Source organism: Mustela putorius, unplaced genomic scaffold (assembly GCF_011764305.1).
Source record: "Mustela putorius furo isolate JIRA1106 unplaced genomic scaffold, ASM1176430v1.1 tig00000585_pilon_pilon_pilon, whole genome shotgun sequence".
Lineage (NCBI taxonomy): Eukaryota > Metazoa > Chordata > Mammalia > Carnivora > Mustelidae > Mustela > Mustela putorius.
In genome coordinates this window covers 10,663,554-10,691,306 of record NW_025421424.1, presented here as the reverse complement: position 1 = coordinate 10,691,306, position 27,753 = coordinate 10,663,554, and the positions used below count along the sequence as shown (strand labels likewise).

The following is a 27,753-nucleotide window of genomic DNA, read 5'->3' as shown; positions in this document are numbered from 1 at the left end:
ATTAAATACTAACAAAGGCTTAGTTTAAGTGGCTATTGTTTTCTCACTATTAATTAGACATTCCTCAGAATGTGAAAGCAAAAAAGAACCTTAAAAATGGTCTTGTTTGCCTTCTCATTTTACAAATGAGGAAACTGGCTTCTTCCAAGCTTTTGTTTCCAATGACTTCTTAGTTTAGATTGTGTTGTGCTTGATTGCAGTCCTTTTCCTTTCTGGTCAGGCTGTTTTTCCATCTCTCAGCCAGTGGTACAAAGAACAGGGAAACTGAAGAGAGGAGAAAGCATGTGCCAGAGAAGTAGAAGGAACCGGTGTATGTCTGGGTGTGATCATATAACCAGCCTGGAAGGAAGGAGTGGTCTCTGTTAGTGAAGCAGACATTTCAGGTTCTCAGCCCTATACTGTGTCGAGGGAAGGAGCCTTTTCTCTTTGCTAGTATGTATTGTGACCCATTAGGAAGTTAGTCTAGCTGCTTGCCTTATTTTCTGTTGATGAAGGTAAATCTGTTCCACCTTGTTAAGGACTTAACCCTGTGGGGGAGAAAGTCATCGTGGACTCAGAACTCATCTGCTGTCTTACAGTTAGGGATATATACCATCTGATTTTACGACATATATATATATATTTATATTTATATTTCTTAAATCTTATTTATTTATTTGACAGAGAGACACAACGAGAGAGGGAACACAGGCAGGGGGTGTAGGAGAGGGAGAAGCAAGGTTCCCACCAAGCAGGGAACCCAATGCAGGGCTCGATCCCAGGACCCTGGGATCATGACCTGAGCCAAAGGCAGATGCTTAATGACTGAGCCATGCAGGCACCCCTGTGATGCTTTTTGTTTTGTTTTAAGATTTTGTTTATTTGAGAGAGAGCACAGAGAGAGGAGAAGCAGACTCCCTGCTGAGCAGAGAACCTGACGTGGGTCTCAGTCCCAGGACCCCAAGATTATGACCTGGGCCGAAGTTAGACGCTTACCAAACTGAGCCACCCAGGTGCCCCTGATTTTACGATGAATCTTATTAGAAGGTCACTGTTCTTACAAAGAAAATAATAGTGAATTACTACTACTTTCCAAAGAAAAAAGTGATAGTAGTATGTTTTTTCCCTCACTGAAGCTACATTTCCAACAGTGTGCTAGTTGTTGGAGGAGAGAATGGTAATGAGCCAAAACAGACGTGCTCCCTGCCCTCACAGACTGTACAGTTTCATGTGAGTTGGGTATTAACTACAAGACTTACGTATGTCATAAGGGCTATGAAGGGAAGGTTCAGGAGGCTTTGAGAGCATGTGAAAAGGAAGTGACTGCTTGAGACGCCTGGGTGGCTCATTTGGTTAAGTGTCTGCCTTCGGCTCAGGTCATGATCCTGGGGTCCCAGGATCCATTCCCGTGTTGGGCTTTTTGCTTAGTAGAAAACCTGCTTCTCCCTCTGCCTGCCACTTCCCCTGCTTGCATTCTCTCCCTCTCTCTCTCTGACAAATGAATAAATGAAATCTTTTAAAAAAAAAAAAGGAAGTGACTACTTAGGTGAGTTAAATGATGACTGTAAGTCCCTCTGAAATCAAATGTTCTTTTAAAGGAAGAATGAGTGGGTATCATTGGCTAATGGCACATACCAGAACTTTTTAAATGAAACACTTTTTTTTTTTTTTTTTTAAAGATTTTATTTATTTATTTGACAGACAGAGATCACAAGCAGGCAGAGAGGCAGGCAGAGAGAGAGGAGGAAGCAGGCTCCCCGCTGAGCAGAGAGCCCGATGCGGGGCTCGATCCCAGGACCCTGAGATCACGACCTGAGCCGAAGGCAGCGGCTTAACCCACTGAGCCACCCAGGCGCCCCTGAAACACTTTTCTTAAACTGAGTGGCAAAGAATATTTGTACAAGGAACTGGCTTTTAAACGTTGTTGTACAAGTCAGCCCTGTGAAATGGCAAATAACGTCCTAGTATCATTATTGTGATAGTTTGACCTCCAAGGCTTTGTAAAAAGGTCTTAGAACTTCCAGATGTCCACTGACCACACTCAGAACCTCTTTTCTAAAGTAGTATATGCATATTATGTTTGTAGATACAAATTGGCTTTTAATCCCAAAATACCTTAAAAAGTTAAAGCTGTTATTTGATTATTTATTCAAAGAAGTTTTGGTGCTATGTGCCAAACAGTTCTAGGTACTGGGGGTATATCTGTGAATGAAACAGATGGAAATATCTGACCTCATGGAGTTTTATGTTGTATCTTTTCATTTATATTTTGGAACATGATTTCTCACTGAATGTGTAGCAAGTGAGTGTGTATACCCTCTTTTTTGGTCTGATTGTGTATGTCTTTATCTCCTTTACTTTTTTTTTTTTTAATTTGGTTCTGATATAAACATTTAGTTTTTTGTTGGCTTCATTAGCTTTGTTTCCTGTTCTTTTTTTTTTTTTTTTTTAAGATTTTATCTATTTGTCAGAGAGAGAGAGAGCGCGAGGGAGCGCAAGCCAGGGGAGTGGGAGAGGGAGAAGCAGGCTTCCTGCAGAGCAGGGAGCCCAACATGGGGTTTGATCCCAGGACCTTGGAATCATGACCTGAACTGAAGGCAGAGGCTTAACGACTGAACCACCCAGGTGCCTCTAAGTTTCCTATTCTTGACATAGTGAATAAATGGAATGCTTTATAGCCTCTTAAATTTAGCTACCTTTAACTTGCTTTTTACCTGTTAACTCCTGTTGGATCAGTGACCTCTAACTAGTTAAATGTTTCTCAGTGTTAAGCAAAAAAGTGGAGAGAAACTGACTAGGACAAGTTTTTGTATTAATGTTGATTGTGATTAGCCTTGAGATATCAAAGAGATGGGTAAGTTACAGTCTCAAATTTCTAGAAAGGAGGAAGTACAGAAAACACCAACATGCCTTCCTGTTTCCCTTGTCATTCTTGCTTTACTCCCACCAGTATAGCAGATTTATCGAATTATAAGGTAAGCATTAGAAGTAATGGTCTGGAAAAGAGTAGTAATTCTTACTTAAGGAAGTAGATTGTGCTGCTAAAAAGTCAGGAGGGTGTAGGTAAAAATAGTGGAAAATGGGGGGTGGTGATGCTGGTTGTCTATAAATCCTAGAAAACTGGTAATATGATTTTCATAAACACATTTAAAGTCAAAATGTTTCTGAAAGATGAAAATATATTTAATATATTTTCTTACCAGGGCAGGGAATTATTTAGCATAATTTAGAACATTCCCTGTATTTCCTTGTGAAATTTAATGAAATAATTAGTTTTAAATCTGTTTCTCTTGGGGTACCTAGATGGCTCAGTTGCTTGGGCATCTGCCTTTGGCTCATGATCTCCACGTCCTGGGATTGAGCCCTGTGTTAGGCTCCCTGCTCATGATCTCTTTCTCTTAAGTAAATAAAAATTAAAATAATAATAGTTAAATCTGTTTCCTCTTACTCTTACTTGATAATTGAGATAGTAGTAAACTTTAAAAATTCTATTTCTAAGATCCAGTTGCCATTCGGTAGGTTAATCCAGTGCTGCTGAGTATTTAGTTTTATATTTATATTTATATTTATAAAATTTGCAAAATACAAATGAAATGTAGAGTGTAGGGTTATTTCATATTATTGACTGTTTTGTGAATGTATTAGCTGTTATAAGCTTAGATTTACATGGCTACTAAGTAAGTTAAATTCAGAGCTTCGTTGGTATTGAAATACCTATTTGGTTAGAAAAATCAGCCTTTTCCCACTACCAAAAGTACAAGAAGACTGTATATTTGGTCTGATTTTATTAGATCTCTGTGCTTTTTTGGTAGCAGTATGGAAAAGCTGTGTACAAATGCACTTTCAACCCTAAACAGTTCAAGGCTCCTGTGGGTATATATTTTTTTAATTAACATATAATGTATTATTAGCCCCAGGGGTACAGGTCTGTGAATTGTCAGGCTTACACACTTCACAGCACTCACCATAGCACATAACCCTCCCCAGTGTTCATAACTCCTCCACCTTTTTCCTCCCTCCCTTCCCCCAACAACCCTCAGTTTGTTTTGTGAGATTAAGAGTCTCCTATGGTTTGTCTCCCTTCTGATCCCGTCTTGTTTCATTTTTCCTTCCCTACCCCCCCAAGTCCTCCACTCTGCCTCTCAAATTCCTCATATCAGGGAGACCATATGATAATTGTCTTTCTCTTATTGACTTATTTCGCTCAGCATAATACCTAGTTCTATCCACATCGTTGCAAATGGCAAGCTTTCTTTTTTGATGGCTGCATAGTATTCCATTGTGTATATATACACCACATCTTCTTTATCCATTCATCTGTTGATGGACATTTAGGTTCTTTTCATAGTTTGGCTCTTGTGGGCATTGCTGCTATAAACATGCGGGTATGTTTTTAAAAGAAAGGATTGTTGGTAGTTAAGAACCTATCATAGTCTAACTACTTTAAATGTAAACACCTAAGTTGACATTTAAAAGACAGGGTTCCTTTGTGGTCCTAGCAAAAGCATTTTGAATGATGGAGAAAGACAAGATAATATACTAGCCATGATCCAAAGGAGTGTTGCATCTATCTAAGTGTCTACTGCATGGAGCCAGCAGTCTGAGGAGTAGTGCACTAGCAGCTGGTACAGACTGCCTAAGCTACAGTGCCGTGTAAACACTTCCTCATTGTTTACAGACTACCTGCCTCAGTCTCATCTGAGATGCGAGTTCATCGTGCAGAGTCCTTGGCTTCCCTTAAGCATAATTCATCATGGGGTGACCCAGTCGATTCTTATGCACAAGAAAATTGTAGTCCAAATTATTTTCCTTTGCCTCTGGCTCTAACCCTTATTTTAAGCAGGGATGTCTAATAATGTTTCCTTTTGATAATTGAAAACAATTAAGGACGTAGGGCTCAGCTTCCATAAACAGTTTCGCAAATGAGTTTTTTAAATAGTCTGTCAAACTTGATATTAAAATAGGATTCTAAATTTTTTTAGACGTCAACACTTTTAAACTATTCTGCATCATTTTATGGGCAAAGCTATACATATTTAAAAATAAGGGTAACGTCCTGTCTAAAAGTACCTCTGGGGCACCTGGGTGGTGTGGTTGGTTAAGTATTTGCTATCGGCTCAGGTCATGACGCCAGGGTCCTGGGATCGAGCCCCACATCAAGCTGTCTTCTTAGCGGGGAGCCTGCTCCTCCCTCTCCATGCACCTGCAACTCCCCCTGCTTGTGCTCTCTGTCTCTCTCTCTCTGTGTCAAAATAAATAGAAATCCTTAATAAAAAAATAGTACCCCTGATATCTCAGAACTAGATTGTTGAGCTGAGTTATTAATCCTTTTTTAAATTAATTAATTGATTTTAAGAGAGAGAGGGCACTGGAGCAGGGGGAGAGCCAGAGTGAGAGAAACTCAAGCAGACACAGTGCTGACCATGAAGCCTGACACAGGGTTTGATCCCATGACCCTGAGATAATGACCTGAGCCAAAATTAAGAGTCAGATGCTTAACAGACTGAGCTACCCAGGTGCCCCATGAATCCTTTTTATTAGGATTACTACTGTAGGTATATTATTGGTTATCTTGTTAAAACTTGAAATATACCCATAAGGCCCTTAATTCCCAAGTTCCTGGATGCTAGTTCAAATTAGTGGTTGAGAATTCCGTAAGTGACTAGTGGGTGTTGAACCAGAACTTCCAACTGTTGGGCAGACTTCCAAGGTGTAGAGAGACAATGATCTTGTCGTCACTGGAGCCACCAGCTGGCTTACTATGACCTGAGCCAAAACCAGGAGTCAGCTGCTCAACCAGCTGAGCCACCCAGACCACCCAAACCTCACTGCCTTTTAAGACAGGAGCTCTCTAAAGTCCCTATGTAAGGAAGATTTATCAGGAGTACTTTATGCAAGGAATTTTATTAAAAGGATTGTGCCCCTGTGTTAGGATTTTGAAGCTTGATTTTTTGGCTTTGTGAAGAAAAGACTACTCCACCCTGACCCTCTTTTTAACCATAGTAGAGAACTATTTGTAGTTTATTTTTGAGATTTTTGTAGGGATTCATTAATCTTAGGAATACTGAATCAAATTACAATTCTTTGGGGCCTTATTGTTTATGGGGAAAATAATCACATAGAATTAATGATCTACATTATTTTCTTTTGGTTCTTCAGGGTAGAATATATTCCTCAGGATTTAGAGTATAGAGAACTCTGCTCTGCCTTCTTAGTTATCTCTACCTACCCCAGCCTCCAAAGTGGATTTATAGCAAATCAGAAGGTTGAATTGTTTTATTTGTTTTCCAAATAAAATTTCAGGTCATAGAGAAGTTTTCAACTGATTGGCCAAGGTGATAAAACTGTAGAGGGCAGGGTTGATAAAAGGTGGAGTGAGGTGCCGGAGGGAGTTATTTGTTTCACATTATTACATCTGAAATGAGGCTCCAGTAGAGAGAGGGAGTGACCATTTCATGAGGAGATGACCTTATCTGGATTAATGGGACAGAGACAAACTTAGATGGATGAATTTCCATTTTAGCCTTTGTCTGCTCTTACAAAACACAGATGAAAAATTAGTGTAAAATTGCCAGTTTCCCCCCATGGTATTTCTGATGAGGTGGGAGGTTGACAGATAATAGCAAGATTCTCTTTTTCTTTTTAGGAACCGTGTAACTTACTCTGGAGTAGAACTAGCTTATAGTTGTTCAGCTTTAGAAATGGCTCTCCTTGAATTTGTAAAAAAAATAATTTTTGTGAAATACCTACGACTTGATAGAAGCTTCAATATTTTTTAAGGTCATTTTTATTATACCACAGCTCGGGATACCTTTATTTAAAGGTAAAACTGTGTGTGTGTGTGTGTGTGTGTGTGTGTGCGCGCGCACGTGCACGCAAAACACGGAATGTTACTTAGTCTTCAAAAAGATGACCCTTTTGCCACGATGTAGATGGAACTAGTGAGTATTAATGCTAAGCAAAATAAGTCAGTCAGAGAAAGACAATCATCGTAGGATTTCACTCATATGTGGAATTTAAGAAACAAAACAGAGGAGTCTAGGGGAAGGGAGGGAAAAATAAAATAAGATGAAATCAGAGAAAGAGACAAACCATAAGGGACTCTTAACCATAGGGAAAAAAACTGAGGGTTGCTAGAGGGGACGTCGGGTTTGGGAAGGGATAAATGGGTGATGGGCATTAAGGAGGCCACGCGATGTAATGAGCATTGGGTGTTACATACAACTGATGAATCACTGAACTCTAACTCTGAAACTAATAATATACTGTGTGTTAATTAATTGAATTCAAATTAAATTAAAAAAAATAAAGGTAAAACAGTCAACCAGTTTTCACAATAACCAGGTTACAGTGACTTAACCAAATTTTCAATTAATGAAGTAGAGAAAAAATGTACATTCTAATAATTCTAAATTTAAAGGTTCTAGACTATTGTCCTCCGTATTAATTTCTGGTAATGTATGTGACAGTGCTATGCCATGACCCAGGGTGCTGTGGAAGAATTACAAGAATAACTTTTGTCTTTTCTATGTTCCCCATAGCAGCTAGGAGAGTGCTGTGCTAGTAAGTTGTTTGGTAACTCTTGAATGAATTCCAGGTTATAATCAAATAATTATTGATGAAGGTTTAAGGGAGTTTTCAGATTGTATTTGTGATTGGCTTAAATATATTAAAATATATATTAGCATAATAAAAGGATTTATCAGTTGGCAGTGGGTGGGGTATGTGGAAGAGAGGAGAACTGCATTTAGTTTTATTTTATAGGCAGCTAATATGGGCCCTTGGTAGTTTTATTTTTAAGTGAAACTGAGCCTTTAGCATTTTTGAGTTTACATATCAGATGCCTTAGAAACACGATTAGAAATTTCACATTTCTGTATATATGTTGGGGAATATGATTATATGCTTTGTTTACTTAAGGCATGACTTTTGTTTTTATATTGCTTTTTGCAGGTTTGTTTTTGTTAACAGGGATTAACTAGAAATATAATAAGGTTTTAAAATATTAATTTTCTACAACCTTCCAAGGCCTCCACCTGGGCCAATTTGTAGCTCTGGACGCCATCCACCTGTAAAAAATAGTACTTGGGTTTGAATGAGCAGTGACATTTGGCTTACACTTAGGTCTGTTGACCACCTTTGATCAGGAAACCTAGAACAATTCTAAAAAACTCTCCTAATCTAAATCAGATCCTGATATTAACTAACACTGAATTTGCCATGGAGTGTTAGGAATGGCAGGGACTGTGGGATGGAAGAAGTAGTGTGTGTATGAGGAGTCATTTTTCACTTTTTTCCATTTCAGTCCCTGTCTGTTGTTTTCAGTAAAGATCTGATACATGTGTTGCTACTGTGTTTCTTATCATATTCAGAGTTAATGAAGGTCTATAAATAATTTTCTTGCCCATATACTCTATTTACATTTTTTAAAAGATAAGTGTTTTTTATTTTATTTATTTATTTATATTTTATTTATTTATTTGACAGAGAAAGAGAGATCACAAGTAGGCAGAGAGGCAGGCAGAGAAAGAGGGGGAAGCCGGCTCCCCGCTGAGAAGAGAGCCCGATGCGGGGCTCAATCCCAGGACCCTGAGATCATGACCTGAGCTGAAGGCAGAGGCTTAACCCACTGAGCCACCCAGGTGCCCTGATAAGTGTTTTTTAAAAACTCAGTCAGACGATTCCAATGGGTTTATTACACTTTTTTCTTCTTTCCTCAAATTATTAAAATATGCTGTGTAGGACTAACTTGGCTTTTCTTTTTCATGTTCATACAAGGAGAAGAATACTGTTAATGTAATTGCTAATAGTTTTTAACTAGTGTTTTAACTGAGAGTTATTGTGAAAAATTTTACTGTTTGCTAGATTCCTAATTTAAAAGTGCCTGTAATCTTTTATAGGAATTTCAGCTTTTGCAATTTGATAATAACAGAACTAGGTAAGTACAAAGTGAGCATCTCCTACATTGGGAAAATCTCAGTTTGGTGAGAATGTAATATTTTATAGCCAGTAAGCCTTTTGATTTAGTTAAAGCTGAAGATGATAAAGTGACTGCCCATAACTGTCCAGAGCCAAGTGAATCTGGAAATCAACATCTTTGATGTTTCTTTGGCCCTTGCTGCTGGAGTCAAAAGTTAGGAGCAAGTCTAATGGCCTTTGTAAAATTCTCTTTGTGGTTTTTGATTCATAGAGGAATGGTTTCCTTGAGTAAGGACATCACTGAAGTTTGTCCCTTTAACAAGATGCTTAGCGTAATGTTGCAGTCCGTGAGAGATCCTGGTATAGAGAAGGAAATGTAACTGAATTTTATATTATTATAATCCTGTTTAAAATACTGTGAGGAACTCCCAGACTAAAAATCTATATATAAGCTATCAGCAATAGCCTATCACTTCCTTTGACTATTTTGTAGAATTTATAAAGTTTATGATCGCCTGGATAATATCCTCAGAATTAGTGGGTAAAAATTCTTCCATTAGCTCTCCTTATCCTCACATATAGTGCTAGGATACTGTGGACATTGGGTAATAAAAGGCTTGTAAATTTTTTTTGACTCACTGATCATAAGAAATGTTTTACGTCACATATATTTTATATGACATAGGTCTGGGTGTGATTTTTTTTATATGAACTAAGTGTTTAAAATAAAGTGATGCACAGTGTTTTTTAATCTGTTCTGTTGTGGCCCGTTTTTCTTTTCCTAATAAGATTTATTTATTTATTTTTGAGAGAGAGAGAGAAAGTGAGAGTGCGTGCACGTGCGCACCTGTGGGAGGGACAGAGGTAAAGAAAAACTCAAGCAGACCCCATGCTGAGCACTGAGCCTGACATGTGGCTCAATCCCAGGCTTGAGATCACTACCTAAGCTGAAACCAAGAACGACTGAGCCACCTAGGTACCCCTCGTCTATTCTTTTTCATTAAAAAAATTAAAAGGATCATGACCCAACAAATTTGATTCAAGACCCACACACACATCTATTGTTCTTTCCTTTAGAGTAATAGTCCTCACAAAACTTGCCTTGTCTTCTCATGTATTGAACTCTTTCAGTATTTTAAGATGTAGGAGGTGCCTGGGTGGCTCCATCAGTTTAAATGTCTGCCTTCTGCTCAGGTCGTGATCCCAGGGTCCTGGTTCAGCCCTGCTTAGTGGCCCACACACATGGGGGAGCCTGTTTCTCCCTCTCGTTCTGCCCTTCCTGCCCGCACTTGTGCATGCTTTCTCTCTCTCTCTCTGAAATAAATAAAAATTTAAAAAAATAAATAAGCATTTTAAGATGTATATAAAACATACAAAACTTGAAATCTCTAAACATGTTACATGTTTTTATCATTTGGATAAGATACTCTGTGCCCTGGTATTTGTTACCCCCCTATATTTGGGGCCTAATAGGCTTGGAACATTTCAAGGCATCCCTGGGATGGCTGTAGAAGAAGGATCAAGATTGAGAAGATGCGTCGACAAGCTGTATTTGAGTTCTGTTTTTTCTAGCTCGCTGACCTGGGCCCCAGCTGTAGAGCACTCTGCTAAGCGTGTCTAGTGTTTAGTCTCCTATTACCAGCCCCTACATCACGGTTGTGAGCCTGACTTTAAAATTCGACGCTGCTTTCCAGGTGAGGTGTAGGCTGAACTAGACCAAATGGGCAGAGGTAGGCTCATAAACAGAAGTAGGAGTTGGCTGTATAGTTGTATAAACTTTTTCCTTTAGAAGAGGTACACCTAAATTGAACCTCAGGTAATGGTATGTTTTTTGCCATCCAATAATAATTTTTGTTACTAATTTTATACTTTCCCTTTTGCTGGTTGCCTTTTCTAGGTCTTAAATTTAGGTGCAAACCTAAATAGTATTTAGTTTTTAAACAATGATAGTGAGGCAAGATTGTATCTTTTTCTGTCTCACTTCAGGACTGAAGGAAGTAAAAGAAGGTTTTAGGCTGAATGCCTTTTTGTGGATGATTGGAAATGCTGTAGTAATTTGGACATTTAAACACTGAGAACCTGTAGTGTGTGAAATACTGAAGTTTAAGTCTGTTCCCTAGAAATATTTCTGTGTAAGTAGTATTTTCAGAGTCTTAGATTAAGTTTAGCAAGCACAAAATGTCCTTTAAGTTAAAAGTGCATACAAAACAATGCTTTAGTCTAAAGCTAGCTTAAATATCAGAACTCCCTCAATTTTTCCTATACTCATATTTACTAGTCACCAGTTGTTGGCCTCACACATCCTCTCCGCAGAGATCCTGGCCTGTAGGTCAGGTATCCTCCCACTTTCAGTTCAGATAGGAGATGGAGGGCCTCCATCATCCCTCTTAGGAAATTAGAGATGCTGGGAAGCCCTGGACAAGCTGTGCGAGTAGCACATCTGAACAGCAGAGGGGTCAGAGAGCCTTCATGGTCTGTAATGACTCCTGCTCAGATGAAAGATGCTAGTGGTTGGTTGGTTGGTTTAAGGCATCATCAGTTTTTGAGAATCTTCTAAAACTCTCAATTGTCTCCCCAGGCAAGGAGTTATACATACAATCCCTGCTCTAAGACTCTTCAAGATATTGTAAGAAGCTGCTTAATTAACCACCTATTATATGTTGAGTGAATCCTCAGATTCTCCTGGATTAGTGATTGAATGTGAGAGTGAGTGTAGGAACAGTAGAGATGTCTTCAGGTTTCTAACCTGATACTGTTATTACGTGTTAACATACATAATGGATCAGCATTTTCTTTCATAGCTGTTGAAGTTTGCTCAGAATGTGGTTAAGCTGTTACCTGCTATAGGTGTTCCAGAAAGGACAGCGATCCCAGCAAAGAAACCGGCAAGTCCCAAGAACCTGTGTACTCTAGAATTCCCAGACAGATCAACCTGTAGGGATTAGAATCCAGTGTTAGCCATATTGAAGGCAAAACTCTTGTTGAGACCTATGCCTGCAAAGGGATAAATACTATGAACAATTGACTTCTGAGGTGATTTTGGATGGCCTTTTGCCTTGGTATCTTATAAGAGCTGAGGCAAACAGGGAAGAGTTACTGTGCCAGGCAGGCAGTGTTTTCATTGTATTAGTAAGGAACATAGGGTTTCTTATTTTAAATTTTTAAGGCAACACAGGGGTACCTTTCTTCCTTGATCCTCACGGCTCTTCTCTATTGGGAAATGGTATTTACGTTCTGATCTGACAGTGGTATTCTCAAATCCACCTATGGCTAAATACCAGCCATTGGTTTGTAAGAAGTCAGTTTTCCCAGGTTGATTTCAGCTTTAGAAAGTTTTGATTTTTACATAAGCTTCGTATAATATCCTACAGCCCTTATAAATAGTGACTTCAGGTCAGAAGAATCCATGAAATATTTGTATAAGTATTTCCGTTCCTTTTGTGCCCAGGACTTGAAGTCAGTTTGGGGTAAAAGTAGAGGAATTGATCAACATCCCTATTAAAGTACATAGGACTAGTCTGAACAAGAGAGAAGCCACACCGCTCAGGAAGCCCCTTTTTTTCTCATGGAATTCCTCAAGATGGTATCTTAGAAGGAGCCAAAGAAATTTCTGGAGCTGAAGGAAACAAGTAAACACAACCCTACCTAACCTTTTGGGAGACAGAAGCAGAGTGGAATCCTGCTGATCCCTTTTTTGCTTTCATTTTTTTTGTTTCATGTAGATAGTTCTCTCACCATTCCTCCCCCAAAGGTAAGATGAAAAGTGGGTAGGATACAGCACCAGGGTTTCTGAGGCCTTGCATGTCATTTTTTTTTAATTATAAAATTAATACCGAATATGTAATCTCTTTGGGGAGGTTATTATTAATACTTGCTTTTACTAAATGGTTTAACAATGTTAATGAGTATGTCTACTCACCAGTACAGGAAGTAGCACTGCCAGGTAACCACCAGTGAAAATGGCAAAGAAGACGGTATAGGTCATCAGTAATGGAAATGTGGTGGCCAGAGGAGCAAGCAGGTTAGTGATGCCGCAGAGGATGAGGTAAGACTTGTGGTAATGATACCTCTTGATCCAGTTTTGATCAGCAACCCATCCAGAGATTATCTGACTGACTGTCTCAGTGATACCTGGAACAAGATTGAGAAGACCTTGTAATATCCGAATTCCATTTCCCTAGCCCCTTTGGAAAGTGTAACTGCCGAAGACCTCTTTTCCTGAGTAATACAACTTCTTCCTGAGGTGAGGACATCTGAACAAAAAATGGTCTCATTATGTCTCAGTAGATTCAGTCATTTATTTACCCACTCCAAATACATCTAATACAGTGGCAGAAAGACTCCTCCAGAGCTGGGTAGGAGGCCCCTCAGGTGTTTTGTTTGTTTGTTTGTTTTTATCCTCATCAGGTTTGGAAAGCTTGTACCACCTAACTGGGAATCCCTGGTTACAGAGACCTGGGCACTTAGGCGGCCTTCCTCAAAGAGGTGGTGCAGGTGAGGGAATGAGAGTTCTAAAAGACTGGTAGGCCCTCAGGGCGGTGTGCTGGGGAAGCCAGATGGTGGAAGACTCGACATTATAAATAATAAAGTCTTATGTTGAAAAAAAATAGATGTTGGGACTTTTTCTTATGGTTGTACATGATATTTTGGTAATTAAAGTGCCCCTGTCAAGGTTATTATGCTTGGAAATAGGAAATCTGTTCTGTTTGTTGTTTTGTTTTGCTTTTTTTGGGAAATAAGTAGGAAATCTGGAAACCTGGGATCATTTTGAACATTGGAACTATGGTGTAAACTTGAGTAAAATTTAAGTACCATGTTTTCATTCAGTTTTATGGTAACAGAATATTCTTATTTTTTATCGATTATAAACTAGTGTAGCAGTTAAATAATAGAACATGTTCACCAAGAGTGGCATGAGCTACAGTTGCTTTGTAGTGTAAATTCTTAAATTGCTTCACAAAAAAGGGAGGGGGGCAGAAAATGCATACTACTATTTCTATTTTTACAGTTACTTTCTAGGATACGTATGGAAACTTTTTGTTATGTTTTTTGGTCCCATTGATAACCTAATCTGATCTCAATTGATGACTATCAGACATTCTACTAAAAAAATTTAACTATGTATCTTTTCCTTGTGTACACAGGCTTTAGTTGACGGAAGTGGGGTATCTTTGCGGTTGGAATGGCATATAGTCAGTTTTGTGAGGATTGTGTAAGCAGTCTTTTCAAGAAATTAGGGAGAGAAAAGTTAACATCAAGCTACATAGAATTACCAGATATTTAGAACAGTCCATGTCATCCCTTTAATTTTTTTAGGCTCCCTATTTTGTCTGTTGAGAGAATCCAGATCTTCCGAATTAAGCATTTTTGTCTCCTTACATTTTTATAAATACTCAACTAAAATGATTGTTTTCATTTTTAACTTAACCTTGTAATTTTTTTTAAGTATCAGCCTGGTCCATTAGTGAGTGGCCTTAATAGGCATATTTATCTGTCTTAGTGCGAATGCAAGGGCAAAAATTTTTAGCTACCCATACTATAGAACATTATTGAATGCTTATGATGGGCCAGGCACTATTCTAAACTCTACATGCATTGATCATTCAGTCCTGATAACCTTATTATCCCTATATTACAGATGAAGAAATTGAGGCACAGAAAACATGCGTAACTTGTCCAAGGTCCTACAGCTAGGAAATACAGAGCAAAACCTGAACCCAGGAAGTATTAAGTTCTAGAACCAATCCTTTGAACCTCCTCCCTGTGCTGTCTGCCTATGATTTTTCTGCTTCCTGGAGGTGGCTTTTGCCAGCTTTTTAAAGTCACGTATTTATGCCACAAATACTAAATGTGTACTGTGTCAGACAGACACTGACATGAAAATGAACGAGGCTTGCTTAGGGGCCACTTGCTGGTAAAGAGCACCTGTGTGCAATGTGTGGTGACAGATCTGTGGAGGGACAGGCCTGGTTCTCCCACCAGCCTCAAAAGATTTCCTTTTTTCTGGCCCTCCCATAACTCCTTTTTTTAAAAAAAATTGTTTTTCTTTAGTTTTTTATAAAATTGAATAAATTTTTGTAAAATAAGTTCAGTTTTCCTTTTGAGTTTGAGGTCAAAGTATGCTTTCTTACCAGCTACAGAAACAAGGAAGGAGGCATCCATGATGTCAATCCCTAGTGTTCTGGCTCTGGCCACCAGGTGGAAAGTAGGGATGAAGTATGCCAGCTGACTGAAGAGAAAAGACCAGGTAAATATGTAGAAGAAAGGATTTTTTAAAAGGGAGATGTCACAGAGTTTTTGTTTATAGCTGCATGAAGTAGCCTCTTTCTCATAACTGTCCCCATTAGGCTCATTGTTGAACTCTTCGTACTGTGAGACTATTAAATTTGTCCCATGTTGTCTGGCCTTTTGCGTTGCATTCTCCGTGATGGTGGCCTCTCGTGTCTCATCGCAGGATGACATTTCTGTCGTGCCCACTGCCTCTGGATTACTTGCAGACAAGCTGCTGCCTTTATTTTTAATATCAGAATTGTTCTCGCTTTTGATATGGATGGATCTTAAGAGCATACTTGAAGGCACCAAATTTAATGTCATCCCTCCAAGTAGTATAAGGGCACCTAAATAGGGGAGAGACAGTGAGAAGTTAGGTTAAAAATTACCCATCTCATTTCATAATACTCTGTTCTTGGGCTTAGAAGGGGCCCCACTGTGAATATATTCAGTCATAGTGCAGTAATTCCTGAAAACACTACTTTGTCCCCTAAATTTTACTGAAGTATCTACATCTGTTGACTTTATTTTTAGCCCTACACACCACTGTACCCTTGTGAAAACAGGGTGTCCTTTGAAAATAGAAAACCAGAAAGCTGCACCAGGAGATGACCTGGAGGGAGAGAGTGTTATTTGTGCAAGAGAAAAAAAGAATAGTTTTTGTGGGGAGTACGGGGGGTGGGTATTTGAAATGTTAGAAAATTACTGTGTGTTTTCAATAGGGATTTAAAGTATCCTGAAGTCCCCATTTCAGGACAGAAAATACAGAATTCTAGAGTTAGGCTATGAGAGTCATTCAGAAACTGCCTTAGAAGAGGGGCCTGCCTTTCATATCATTCCATTTTTAATTTCCTTGAAAGAAGACGGATGTCAGTCTTGGTTTCAGTGTGGTCTGACCAAAGCTGTGGGTTGTATGCGATGTTTCCAGAGATGGAATTGGCTGTAGGTTCTGCTATCCTGTCTTAGGGATTTGCCCCCTGGTTCAGTTTGCCATGAGACCACTGGTAGTTTTTCACTTGGGAAAGGAAAGAGGCAGCAAAAAGGCTCTGTAGGTAGAAACAGGCTTATATATATATCCCTATAAGTGTACATGTACATATATTTTTCCAGTGATTTAAGATTATTAAAATCTGAATATTTTAGGTCAGGCACAAAGAAAATTGTGGAGTGAATGGTTTCATTTATTTGTGAAAAATTTATATATAGATGATGGTGTAGAAGAGATTAAGGTCTATTTTAGTGAGTCAGGTGGCGGGGCATTTTTTAAAGAGAATATTTGAAAAGAGAGTGCTTCAGTGGTACAAGAGGAGAAGGGAATCTGTGTGTCCCCAGGAGTATCACTTTCCCTGCAAGGTGTTTCTCCAGCTGCACAGAGTGGCCTCCATCCCCGCAGACGTGAATCCTGTGAACTCTGAGTTCCTTGTGTGGTCTGTGGTGAAGCCTGCAAATAGTCAGCATGTCTTCTGCTGTGTGTTCTCCGAGGAAGAGGAGGCACATGTTTACTTTACTGTAGAAGTCCTGCTTATTTCTTCCCTGGCTCAAAAAGTCTGCACTTCCCGCTCATTCGAGGGAGAGAGCTGAACTTACCTTGTGGAGTTGATAGTTCAGACACAGAGTGACTTACCTGTCCAGTCATACAGATCTATCAGGATTTTTGTAAAAGGTGCTATCAGAAACGTCAGGCCCATCCCAGAACGGGCAATAGCTGTGGAAAGAGCTAATCGTTTCTTGAAGTATTTGATAGTTACCACGGCAGCTGTTTGGTACAGGAGGGCAGAACCCAAACCTAAAAAGAACAGTAGCTTGGAATCACATGAAGTGGCTTGGTACCAGATGAACTATTCTCCTGGACCTGAGATAATATAAGTAGGCCTGTTGGGTCCATGGACAAGAGAGTAAAAAGGAAGGTTCCTAGTTTCATATTCTACAGTCTTATTTTTACAGTGGACTCACCAGGTAAAAGTCCCATAGTCACACAAAGAAAGGGGATGTTAGTAGCCAAGCTGCTGATTAGATATCCACCAGAAACAAGGAAAACCCCGAGAATGGAGGCAGTCTTCTCTCCAGTTATTTCACTAATAATGGCAACCAGGGGACCTCGGAAAAACGAAGAAAGGCAAGTACTAGGTAAATACGCTCTGGCATTTCTTATTTTCTGATGTGCAATTTAAATGAGCAACTGAAGGAAAACAAGAGGACTTGACTTTGGAATATTGTGTATCCTTCAGAAAGGTGTCTGTTTTGGGCTTCATAATATTCCCAGTCCCACACTATTGTACTTTTTGGAAAAAGTTGTTTGTTTTAAAGAGGTTTGCAAATAGGTTTGAAAAATGCATTATAAAACCACAAAACAAGGGGTGCCTGGCCAGCTCAGTCAGAAGAACATGTGACTCGATCTCAGCATCATGAGTTCAAGCCCCACATTGGGTGTACAAGATTACTTAAATAAGTAAAACCTTAAAAAAAACCAAACCCACAAAATGAGATTGCACCTAGTTACCTATGACTAGAATAAGATTCGATAATTATTTGATGATCATGTTTGAGCCCCAAATAGAAGTAAGGGAAGATGAATTGGTTTGCTGTATTTTGAATATGCTTAGATGTTGGACTTTAAGAACTTCGTGGTCTGATTTCCCAGAGAGACTGGCTCACTGAACCTGTGTTCAGGCACTGTGAAAAGAAACAAGGCATGAAAAATTGAATCATGGACTTTAATAGTTGGATTCTTAAGCTTTTTTTGAACCCCATTTCTTCTGATTTTGTCAAGCCAAGAAGAGGCCAAACACTTCGAGTCTATAACTGTTATCAGCTTTACGTATTAATGAATCTGGGTTTTAGCAATGCTTCAGCCTTAAATGACTGACAGACAGATCTTCTCAGGATTGCCCTTTGTGGTGCTTTTCCTTGGACAGCAAGCTTATTGCCAGCTTTATACCTGCAAAAAAACGAAGTGATGACATGATGGATCCGATCCAGCCAGTTTGTTCTGAGGAGCTTTCAAATTCTTCTTGGAAGACCACAAAGAAAATGGCGAATGTCTTGGTCATCCCCATCAGAAACACGTTTACCTAAAGCAAAGCAGACCAAAGAGTCCAAGTCAGGTGGTGAGTGAGCCGTCACAGAGAAGGTTACAACTGCTTATGCTTCTGACCCCATCCCCCTGGCCCCAGGTCACCAGTATTTACCAGTGTGTTCATTGGTTCGACATTATACATTTTGTATTTTGTGGGGCGGTCCTACTCTTGGAGTATCTAAGTGCTTGACACAAGAGCATCTCCTTCAATCCTCATTACAGGGCTCTGGCAATCAATGTTTTCTTTGGAAAGTGAGGTTTAGAGAGATTAAAAGTCATTTGAACTTGATATGGGGGTGCCAGAAGTGAGATTTGAACCCAGATAGACTGACTCCAGACCAGACACTGTACTGTAATGTCAGAATCGTATCTGTTAAAGACAGCTAGTTGCATTTAACTCTTGGGAGAGAAGCACATTGGTCCAAAAGATGAATTGTTCCCATCGGTTCTTAAATGAGCTTTGCTCACTTTGCTCTTAAACTGAGTACACTTCCTCACTTGGTATATAAATAGGGTGGCCCTATACCGTCCCAGTGGAAACACTGGAGGGCAGAAGGGAGCACTACTAACTGATGCTAGACTAGCGAGCGTAAACAGGTTGGAGAGTCAGCTTCTGGTTGGTCACGTGCCCCATCCTTCCTTTTGGCCCAGCTAACCCTCCTTGCCAGCACTGCCCTTCTCCCTCCCACTAGGAGGAATACCCCTTTTGAGGTCAAGTTTTCTTTCTGTGACATGCTAACATTTGTTGCTTAGAATTCCCAGTACACTGGGGGCAGTACCCTGGGATCAGCAGGAGGAACTGGAAGGGAAGCCACCAGGCCAGAGTCTTGGGGCACGCAGCACAGGAGCCATGGGCACTCACTGTCTCCAGGGGCTTCCAGGCTTCGCCTTTCTTTTTTCAGCGGCTTTAGCTTTCTTTAGCTTTTCTCTGCTTTCAGCCTGGCCACGCATCACTTATGAACCACAGACCCTGGGCTTCCTTTCACTAATTCCACTTTCTCTGTCTGCCTGGTGAGTATTACCTGCTGTCATTGACTCATCCCACTCTGTACCTAGCCATAGACAGTCATTCACTTGAACCTTAAGATGCCCACATATTCATAGTGTCATGGTGATGAGTACTGTTCTGAGATCAGCGTGCCTTGGCCTGAATCCTGGCAGCACTTCCTCTGAGGGGTGTGACCTTGGGCAAACTACTTCACAGCAGTTAAGCTTTCTCTTTTGTAAAGTGAATAAAAAGGAGATACTATGCTCACAGAACTGAAGATTGAGAAAATTCAGATAAAGAATAACACTTAACACTGAAACTGTTAACTGTGGTTTTGTTACCTCCTATAACCGTTTTGCTTTCTCAAGAACTTCAGACTCATTTGTATTACCACCATATCTAACTCAGGTCAACCCATCCAAAATTAGACTTTTTTCCCCCTTACCCCATACCTGGTTTTCCTTTTCATTTCTCCTTTCATTGGGATCAACCCAGTCTTGCTCACCCGAGTCAGAGATCTGCATCCTCTTGGGCCTCTGTTTCCCTCAGCCCCCACGTGCTACCTAACCAGCAGCTTCCCCCTCCAGCCTCTTCACTTGACTCTTGTTTCAAACTAGTATTTTTTCTTGTATGGAGTAAGGGACTAAGAACCAGTGGTGCCCTGAGGTTCCAAAAGTCAGGCGTGGCGAGGAGGGGGTCCCTTCGTGCATTTTTCCTGTTTTGATTTGATAGTAGCACAAAATTGTCCTTATTCAGAGTGAACAATGCCACGGAAACCCGGGCTATCCATTCACAAGTGAAGAAGACATTTTATCAGGCCCTTATTCAGGCAATTTATAATCCTCCTACTCCTCAGAGTTGCTTCTATCAGGAACTGAGGCTAGAGAGCAGAGCAGACCTCAGGTGGACCCCACTTGTCTTGCCCAGTTCGGAATGCAGAGTGGCGATTGCAGCCTCTCATGAGCAGGAGACCCCACGATGAGGCATCATTCTGTAAAGTACCCTTCCTCTTTCTGTTGACTTGGGTTCTGTGCTGGTATCTAGATGGTGCTGACCTCTCCTTTCTTAACCACCTGAAATGGGCTAGCTCCTTGTCCCCACTCCCCCATTCCCAGTTCAGGACCTTTTCTTTCTGGTCTGTCTTTGATGTCTGGGCGGAGCAGCAGTGAGTGGCTGGGGCTTGCTTGTCTCTGACAAGTGGGTCTGTGCTTTCCACAGTGTGTCAAGAAAGCCAAGGACACAGCCTTTGCATCAACTCTCCCTCCCTCCCTCAACTTCTAACCTTCCAACTTTGTTTCTGTTTTGACTCAGATATCAAAACTCTTTCCCAAGATCTGGATTTTCCTTTGGTTATCCAAGGAGACTAGGTACGTCTATATTCTGCTACTGCTACTGCTACTGCTATTCTCCACCCTGACTTTTATCTAAGGTAGGTGGGTTTCAGCCCTGTTCCAGAGTCTATCTCACATTGTAAATGGGCTCACCCCCAAATACAAGCCCCTAGAAGTTCTCCCGTGCTTGACCCAACCCCCTCATTTTCTTTGCACCTTTAAGAGAGCCCCCCCTCCCCCCGCCAAAACACACTCATACACAGAGCTCCCTCACCAGATCACTCTCATTAGAAATTGTCTTGGGAAAGAGGGCTGGATCAGCCAGAGGGGCCGCTTTTGAATAGAGAGCATCAGGCTTTGTCAGAAATGATTGGGTGATTGTTTAACAACAACTTCCTTCTACTCTGGCTCTCTCTCTCTCTTACCCCCCAGCTCTCCTTCCTGGACTACACAAACTTGAGAACAGTCTGTTAGGCTATCCCTGCTTCCTCACATCCCACCATTGACTGTAGGGATGCTCAGCGAGGCTACCAGAGACTTCCTTTTTGGTGAACTGACAAACCCCGCCATCTGTTCTGACATCCCGCCTCGGGCAGCATCTGTTCATCATTCTTTGCTCCTGGACATTTCTGCCTTTGCTTCTGAGATGCTGCCTCCCCACTTCTCCCATTGGTTTCCTCCATGGGACACTCTCCGCCCAACCCCTAATAGCAGTTTTCCCCAGGATTCTGCTTAGTTGCCCTTCTTCCCCTCCCTGGTGATTTTACCCATCCTGCCTGTTGGTTCAAGCCAACCCATGTATGCCGATGACTCGCAGATTTTAGTACGCAGATCCCGCACTCTACCTGCCCGTGGGCTGCTGACATTACTGGTAACGTTGCAGGTCCTGTTCCTCCCCAGGATTAAGCTATCCAAGTACCTTCAGGTGCTCTGTCCTCCAACTCTGAATGACGCACTCTACTCCAAGTGGCCGAAGCCAACATCCCAGGACTTCTGAGTCCCTTTTGCCCTAATACTCTTCCTGTCCAAATCTTACAGGCCCGTTTCCTCCATATTGCACTGATCTGTATTGGCTCCATCCTCACTGCTACTGCTTTCATTTAGGGCCTTTTTTGCTCACGTGGATTATCACAACACCCTTCCAGTGGTCTCCGTGCTTCCAGGCCTATCCCCTGCCAGTCGTCATCCACCCTGCAGGCGGAGCTGTTTTCCCGAAATGCAGATCTGATCCCACCATTCCCCTGCTTACTTTTTCTCATTAGCTCCTCAGCCTCGAGATAAAAACCAGTGTTTTAAAAATGTCCCTACAAGGGCCCTGCCCATTTCCAACTTCCTCATTGTTACTTGCTTTATTCATACGTGTGTCCAACAGTCAGTTCATCCATCCCTCCATCCAGCTTACCCACCCACCAGCAGGTGTTTACTGAGTGCCTGGCATGTCCCAGGCTGTTAACTATGAGGGGCCAGGCTTACAGTGGTGAACAGGGTACCTGCTGCCATGGGAGTCAGTGAGTGAGACAGAAAGTCAGTCTAGTGAGACAGCAGAAAAACAACAAAAAACTCATGCAAATATATAGATACAGAGAAGTTAGAATGATCCTTTTTTAAAACCTTTTACTCTTTTGGGGTACCTGGATAGCTCAGTTAAGTGTCTTCCTTTGGCTCAGGTCATGATTCCAGGGTTCTGGGATTGAGTCCCACATCAGGCTTCCTGCTCACTGGGGAGCCTGCTTCTCCCTTTCCCTGTGCCTGCCCCTCCCCCAGCTTGTGTTCTCACTTTCTGTCAAATAAAATCTTTTTTTTTTTTTATAAACTTTTACTCTTTGTAAAGGTTTTATTTTTAACTCATCTCTCCACCCAACATGGAACGTAAATCCATAACCCCAAATTCAAGAATCACTTGCTCCTCCAACTGAGCCAGCCAGGATCCCAAGAAATGAGCCCTCTTAAAGTGCAGCACTCCAAAAGAACATTTTGTTACTGGATTTTTCTCTTTTTCTTCCTTTTAAAATTTAAATATTTAAAATAAATATATTTTATTTATTTATTTGACAGAGATCACAAGTAGGCAGAGAGAAAGAGAGAGGGAAGCAGGGTCCCTGCTGAGCAGAGAGCCCGATGTGGGGACTCGATCCCAGGACCCTGAGATCATGGCCCGAGCTGAAAGCAGAGGCCTAACCCACTGAGCCACCCAGGGGTCCCTTTTTTTTTTTTTTTTTTGAATTCTTAGTAATTGTTGAATGAGGGGCCGTACATTTTTATTTTGCACCAGACCCTGCAAATGATGTAGTCACCCCTGCCTGGAGGTGAGGGCTGTTAGCACCCCTCTACTCGGAGGGTGAAGCTGCCCTTGAGAGGTTAAATCACTTGCCAGGGGCCCACAGCTACATGTCAGAACCAAGATGAGCCCTGGAGTATCTTAGACTCCGAGGTTCTGGCTTCTTGCTCATTCATTTTCCTCTCTCATACACTTGACTTTTTAATACTAAAGGGCCTCCGGGCACCTGGGTGGCTCAGTGGGTTAAAGCCTCTGCCTTTGGCTCAGGTCATGATCCCAGGGTCTTGGGATCGAGCCCTGTATCTGGCTCTCTGCTCAGCGGGGAGCCTGCTTCCCTTCCTCTCTCTCTGCCTGCTTGTGATCTTTGTCAAATAAATAAAATCTTAAAAAAAAAAACAACAACAAAACTAAACTCTACTGAAGGGTCTTTCCGTACCTCTCATTTATTAACTGGTTAAAACATAATTATTAGGCTAGTAATCTGAAAATAACATTTTGTAATAGGCCACAGGATAGACTATAGAACTGTTCTGTCCAGTATAGTAACCTGTACATGTGGCTGTTTGAATTTTAATATTAAATGAATTTCAGTATCATTTTAATTAAGTTGGAGGCTAATTCTCATTTTGTGTAATTTTAATTAAGTTGGATGCTGCATCAAAATATACTGGGGCTCCCTTTTTCAAATAAAGTGTGCATGGTTGTATATGGAGGGATCCTGGGGTCCCAGATTATGAGGTCAGGACTAGGGAAGGGGGTGTGGAGTTCACACTGGACTTGAACGTCCCCCTGAGGGTGTCTGTATGAATATATTGCACACTCCAGCTCCTTGTTTTATTTAGTTATTTAACCAAATTACAGTGTTTCAGCCCCCTACCCCTATAATGTAGGTTCTCAGTTGCACTAACCACATGCTCCAGGATTTTTCACTCACCTCCTTTCTATTGTAACTCATGCAGACAGAAAGCCATAGTCCTGTAAGTATCCATGTACCACTGCAGTCACTTAGCCAGAGCCCATTGTTAACGCTTGAGGACTCAGTATATTCCTTGTGCTTCTGTCACCAGCATCGCATCCAGAAAAGTGGAACACTGAACGCTGTTTAATAATCTGGTTATTAGGCAGTGTTTCTTACCAGCAACTACATTCATCAAATAACCTCTCCCCAGAGGACCATGTCGGGAAAGTAAGACTCGTTACTGGGGAGAAAGGTGGGAGATCTGGAGACCCTCACCAGAAATGCTAGTTCTGCAAAGTCTGTGATCTGGGGATGTGGCCCAGCTCCTGGGAGGGCTCTTGGGCTTAGGCCATCCTTAGCTTCCTTATTAATAACATGTCTGGGAGAGCTTAAGGAAAAGTGAGTACACATTCTCGTAATGAAGCTAATGTTTAACTAATAGTCCTCTGGTAAGAGATTTGTATTACATAAATCCTGCCTGAGGACCTGTGCCGCTACTTTCCCCTCTGTCATTAGGGAGGAGGAGGTATGATGTTTTCCCATCGTCCTGTTCATGGGTCACATTGCGTCCTTGTATCACATTGCGGGCTGCAGGATTATTAACTAAGACCTGCAGTCCTGTGTTTGTGAGCCTCTTACTGTAGGGCGGAGCAGGAGAGGAGGACAGGAGGGAAAGGATACCTTCGTGAGTCCATCTCAAAGTGAACCGATTTGGGAACATTGATGTGGAATATGGAGCTGGTGCCACTGTTCGAGCCTTGCTTGGGGCACAGTTGGGATGGGACTCTCCAATATTCTAGAATGGCCATGCTGACATTTCAGATCACCATGTCTCACAACCACCTTAAGAGCCTCTGGGAGGATGAGAGAAGTTCATTAGGAAATGGGAGTGCCCAGTCTAGTTGCTTACAGAATGAAGGAGAAAAATCAGGTTCTGGTTTCAGAATCCACAAACTTCTCTTTCTTTCCAGACATGTCAGAAAGACACGCTGGGCTGAATTATAGCACAAGTTAGGGTTGCAAGGATGGGTTCGGAAGTGGACAACAGGCAGAACAGAGAGACAATGGCCCCATCCCCTGGGAGAGAGGGAGGTTGCTGTCCTGTGTATGCTGGGCTGAGCTGGGAACCCACCCAACAGCACTTTCCAGCACCTCCCACTGCTACTTCTGGGGTGCTTCAATGTATGATTATCTACACATTTAATTGCTGTGCAGCCAGGGTAGAGCTGCAGGGGGTGGCTGGAACATTTTGTAGGTTTGGTGGTGTTAGCAAAGAGGGGACTGGAGGGGAACAAATTTGTCTTTCACTCAGGGAGGACATTTTTCTCCTGAGTTCAGTGTGGGCCACTGACTTGGGCAGCTATTGGCAGTTCCTGGCTTTGCTCTGAGCCTTCTTCCAGAGGAGCCTTATTGGGGGCAGTAGAAAAGGGGAAAGTAAATTCTTACCAGGAAGAAATGAAATACAATCATCCATCCCCAGCCTCCATCCAGGGCTTCAGTGTATGGTTGGGCCTTCCCTGCCCTCTGCGTCATGATGCTCGGTCTCTGTGACAATACCAAAACAGTTGACTCAGTTGACAAGAAACTGATCTAAACTTCTAAACTTTATTTTTCTCTCTGGTGTAAAACCACTTGTAATTTTTGTGTAGCCCACCCCTTTAAAAATAGATGATTTCCTCATTTCTAAATTGTTGACGGGCTCTGATCTCAACCTCAAAAATGCAAGCAGGGCTTTGTATTGTCTTTGGGGACTTTTCTGGAGGTCTGCTGCCTAACTTCACCTGGCAAGTCCGGAGGCCTTTGACAGTTATCTTGGGGTATGGCCTTAGTTACATATAAGTCTGCCTAACTATTTCTCCTATCCCTGTTTTTTCCATAATCACAATCCAGGCAGAACCATGGGAGAGGTAAGAAAAAGCTAATGAAAGGCCATAATTTGAGAGACATCAAAGCCATCGCAGAGATATGAATGGCATCTGAAAGATGACCACTCGGTTTACTATTTCAGGCAGGAATTACAAAGGAGTTAACTACCAGCCCACCTCGCTGTAGGGTGGCCTGTATTAGCACTGGCCTCCCTGGCCTAGGTCTACAAGTCACATCCTAGGGGAAGTCATGCATCACCCTCTGGTCTTCTGGGTGAGCTCTTGACCTTAGAGAAATAAGGAAAGGAGGAAGAGCTTCGGGTTTAGGAATTTCCTTTACAAAGCAATTGCCAAAATGAAAATATTCTAAGGGACTTAACTAAGTAGATGTGACAACAAAAATGCCGTGACCGTTCCTTGAATGAATCCTGGACCAGAAAACAAGTTGTAAAGGACTTCAGGAGGTCACTTGGGGGAAATTCTGGAAGTCCACTTCTGGACTTTCTAGTAGACGTGTGAAATCTCTTAAGAGTAGTGGTGGTCTTGTGGTTCTGCTAGGAGCATGTTCTTGGTCTCAGGAGTGAAGTATCCTAGAACCTGTATTTTCTCCCAAGTGGTTCAGTAAAAATCGATATATAAAGAGAAGTAACAGAAAGAAATATAAATGTTCTGAGGATGGCATGCGGTATTCTTTATTTCCCACCATCAGATTGGCAGGCAGGCTGCTGCTTCCAGAATGGCCAGGCTGCGGCCAGCGTGTGTGGAATGGTCGGCTGTCTGGTGAGCAGGCCGGGGAAGGAGGGCTGGGGGGTGGGCAATGCCTCTCATTCAAAACATTACAGAAAAGTAACCCCAGCACACAGTCCCATTTTTTTCTTACCTTTGATGTGGTCTTCAGCAAAGGAATCCTTCAGCAATGAGGCAGTGAGGCAATCTGGGAAGAAAAGTATAGGATTTTTGACAAAGTGACTTCCCTTTTCTAAGGCATTTCATTCGACTGCACTGTGAACACAAGCAAGCATTCTAAGTCTGTGAGGCCGAGCCAGTGTGGTCACTCCTGCCAGTGGACTTTACTTCCTGAGGGGAGGAGGAAACACTGTGATCTGACATCATCCCAGGCCCTCCCTCCACCTATCCAGACTCAGAAAGTAGAATTTGTCACCATAGGCTCAGAAGCAAGCATCAGAGTAAACCAAGTGGAAAATCCTTTTGGTAACTATGGTTAAGTTAATTAAACAAGGAGGCCCTTACACAGGGGTGCGTCTAACGCCAGGGGGGTTTCTGGAAACAACCCAAAATCTGAGCTGGTCAGTGCCACAGAGGTACCAAATTAAAATGGTAAAGACAACTCATCACAGTGAACTAGGCTTTCAACCATAGACTATCAACAAGTTCCTTGCTGGAGTGCCTGACTGGTTCCTGTCGGTAGAGCGTGTGACTCTTGATCTCAGAGTTCCGAGTTCCAGCCCCACGGCAGGCATATGGCCTGCCTAAAATCAATAAACTATCTTAAAAAACAAAACAAAAATAAACTACCCAAAACTTCCTTGCTTTGCTTCCACCTTTTCTCTGTAAAAGCCTCCCCCTGAATTGATTTTTCCTCAAATTTTTAAAATATTTATTTAATATGCCTCAGTTTATCTTTTAACAATTCTGGTATCAGAAGAGAGAACCAAGGAAGGAGACCCAACCACCCACCCTGCTACCGCCCCCCAGCCACTGCCCTGACTCCACGAGCAAGGGGCACGGGCACCTGCCTAGCGCATGGAGCTTAAGGCTTTCTCGCTTCCTCTGCAAGTCATAGACAAGTCCCTTTGGGTCCTAGCTCCACTGCTTTGGTATTCAAAACTGTCAGACTTCATTGAAGCATTTCTTTTTAGGGACTGGGTCCAGAAACCGACTGCGTTCAACTTAAACACCGGCCTGGGCCTGGGGAAGGATTAGGTCCAGTTTAAACTGGGCTGGGTCCAGTGTGAGGCCTCAGCTGAATAAAAAAATGTGTTCAAGCTGAACAAGCATTTTAGCCTTACCAAAGGTAATTGTGAATGCCAGTGGCCACAGTGGAGAATTTGTAATTTAGGTGAATGTA

At 41.7% G+C, this 27,753-nt stretch overlaps 1 protein-coding gene across 4 annotated transcripts; it reads right to left on the bottom strand.

The window, feature by feature from the left end:
• On the bottom strand, positions 1 to 27,246 carry SLC16A4 (solute carrier family 16 member 4). 4 transcript variants are annotated; one of them, XM_004769744.3, is made up of 10 exons: positions 26,545 to 27,245; positions 25,246 to 25,344; positions 18,107 to 18,239; positions 17,122 to 17,265; positions 16,793 to 16,954; positions 15,030 to 15,515; positions 12,818 to 13,029; positions 11,737 to 11,830; positions 8,000 to 8,048; positions 238 to 339 (listed from the first exon to the last, which is right to left on the bottom strand). In XM_004769744.3, exons 2-10 carry the CDS (start codon positions 25,330 to 25,332, stop codon positions 327 to 329), a joined length of 1,380 nt encoding a protein of 459 aa, XP_004769801.1. In that variant the 5' UTR covers positions 25,333 to 25,344; positions 26,545 to 27,245; the 3' UTR covers positions 238 to 326. The 4 variants fall into 4 exon arrangements, with proteins under 4 accessions (XP_004769795.1, XP_004769797.1, XP_004769801.1 ...); XM_004769738.3 differs by lacking the exon at positions 8,000 to 8,048 and having other exon boundaries at positions 1 to 339; positions 26,545 to 27,240; XM_004769740.3 differs by lacking the exons at positions 8,000 to 8,048; positions 25,246 to 25,344; positions 26,545 to 27,245 and adding exons at positions 23,776 to 23,939; positions 24,481 to 25,206 and having other exon boundaries at positions 1 to 339.
• Positions 27,247 to 27,753: the final 507 nt, after the last annotated feature.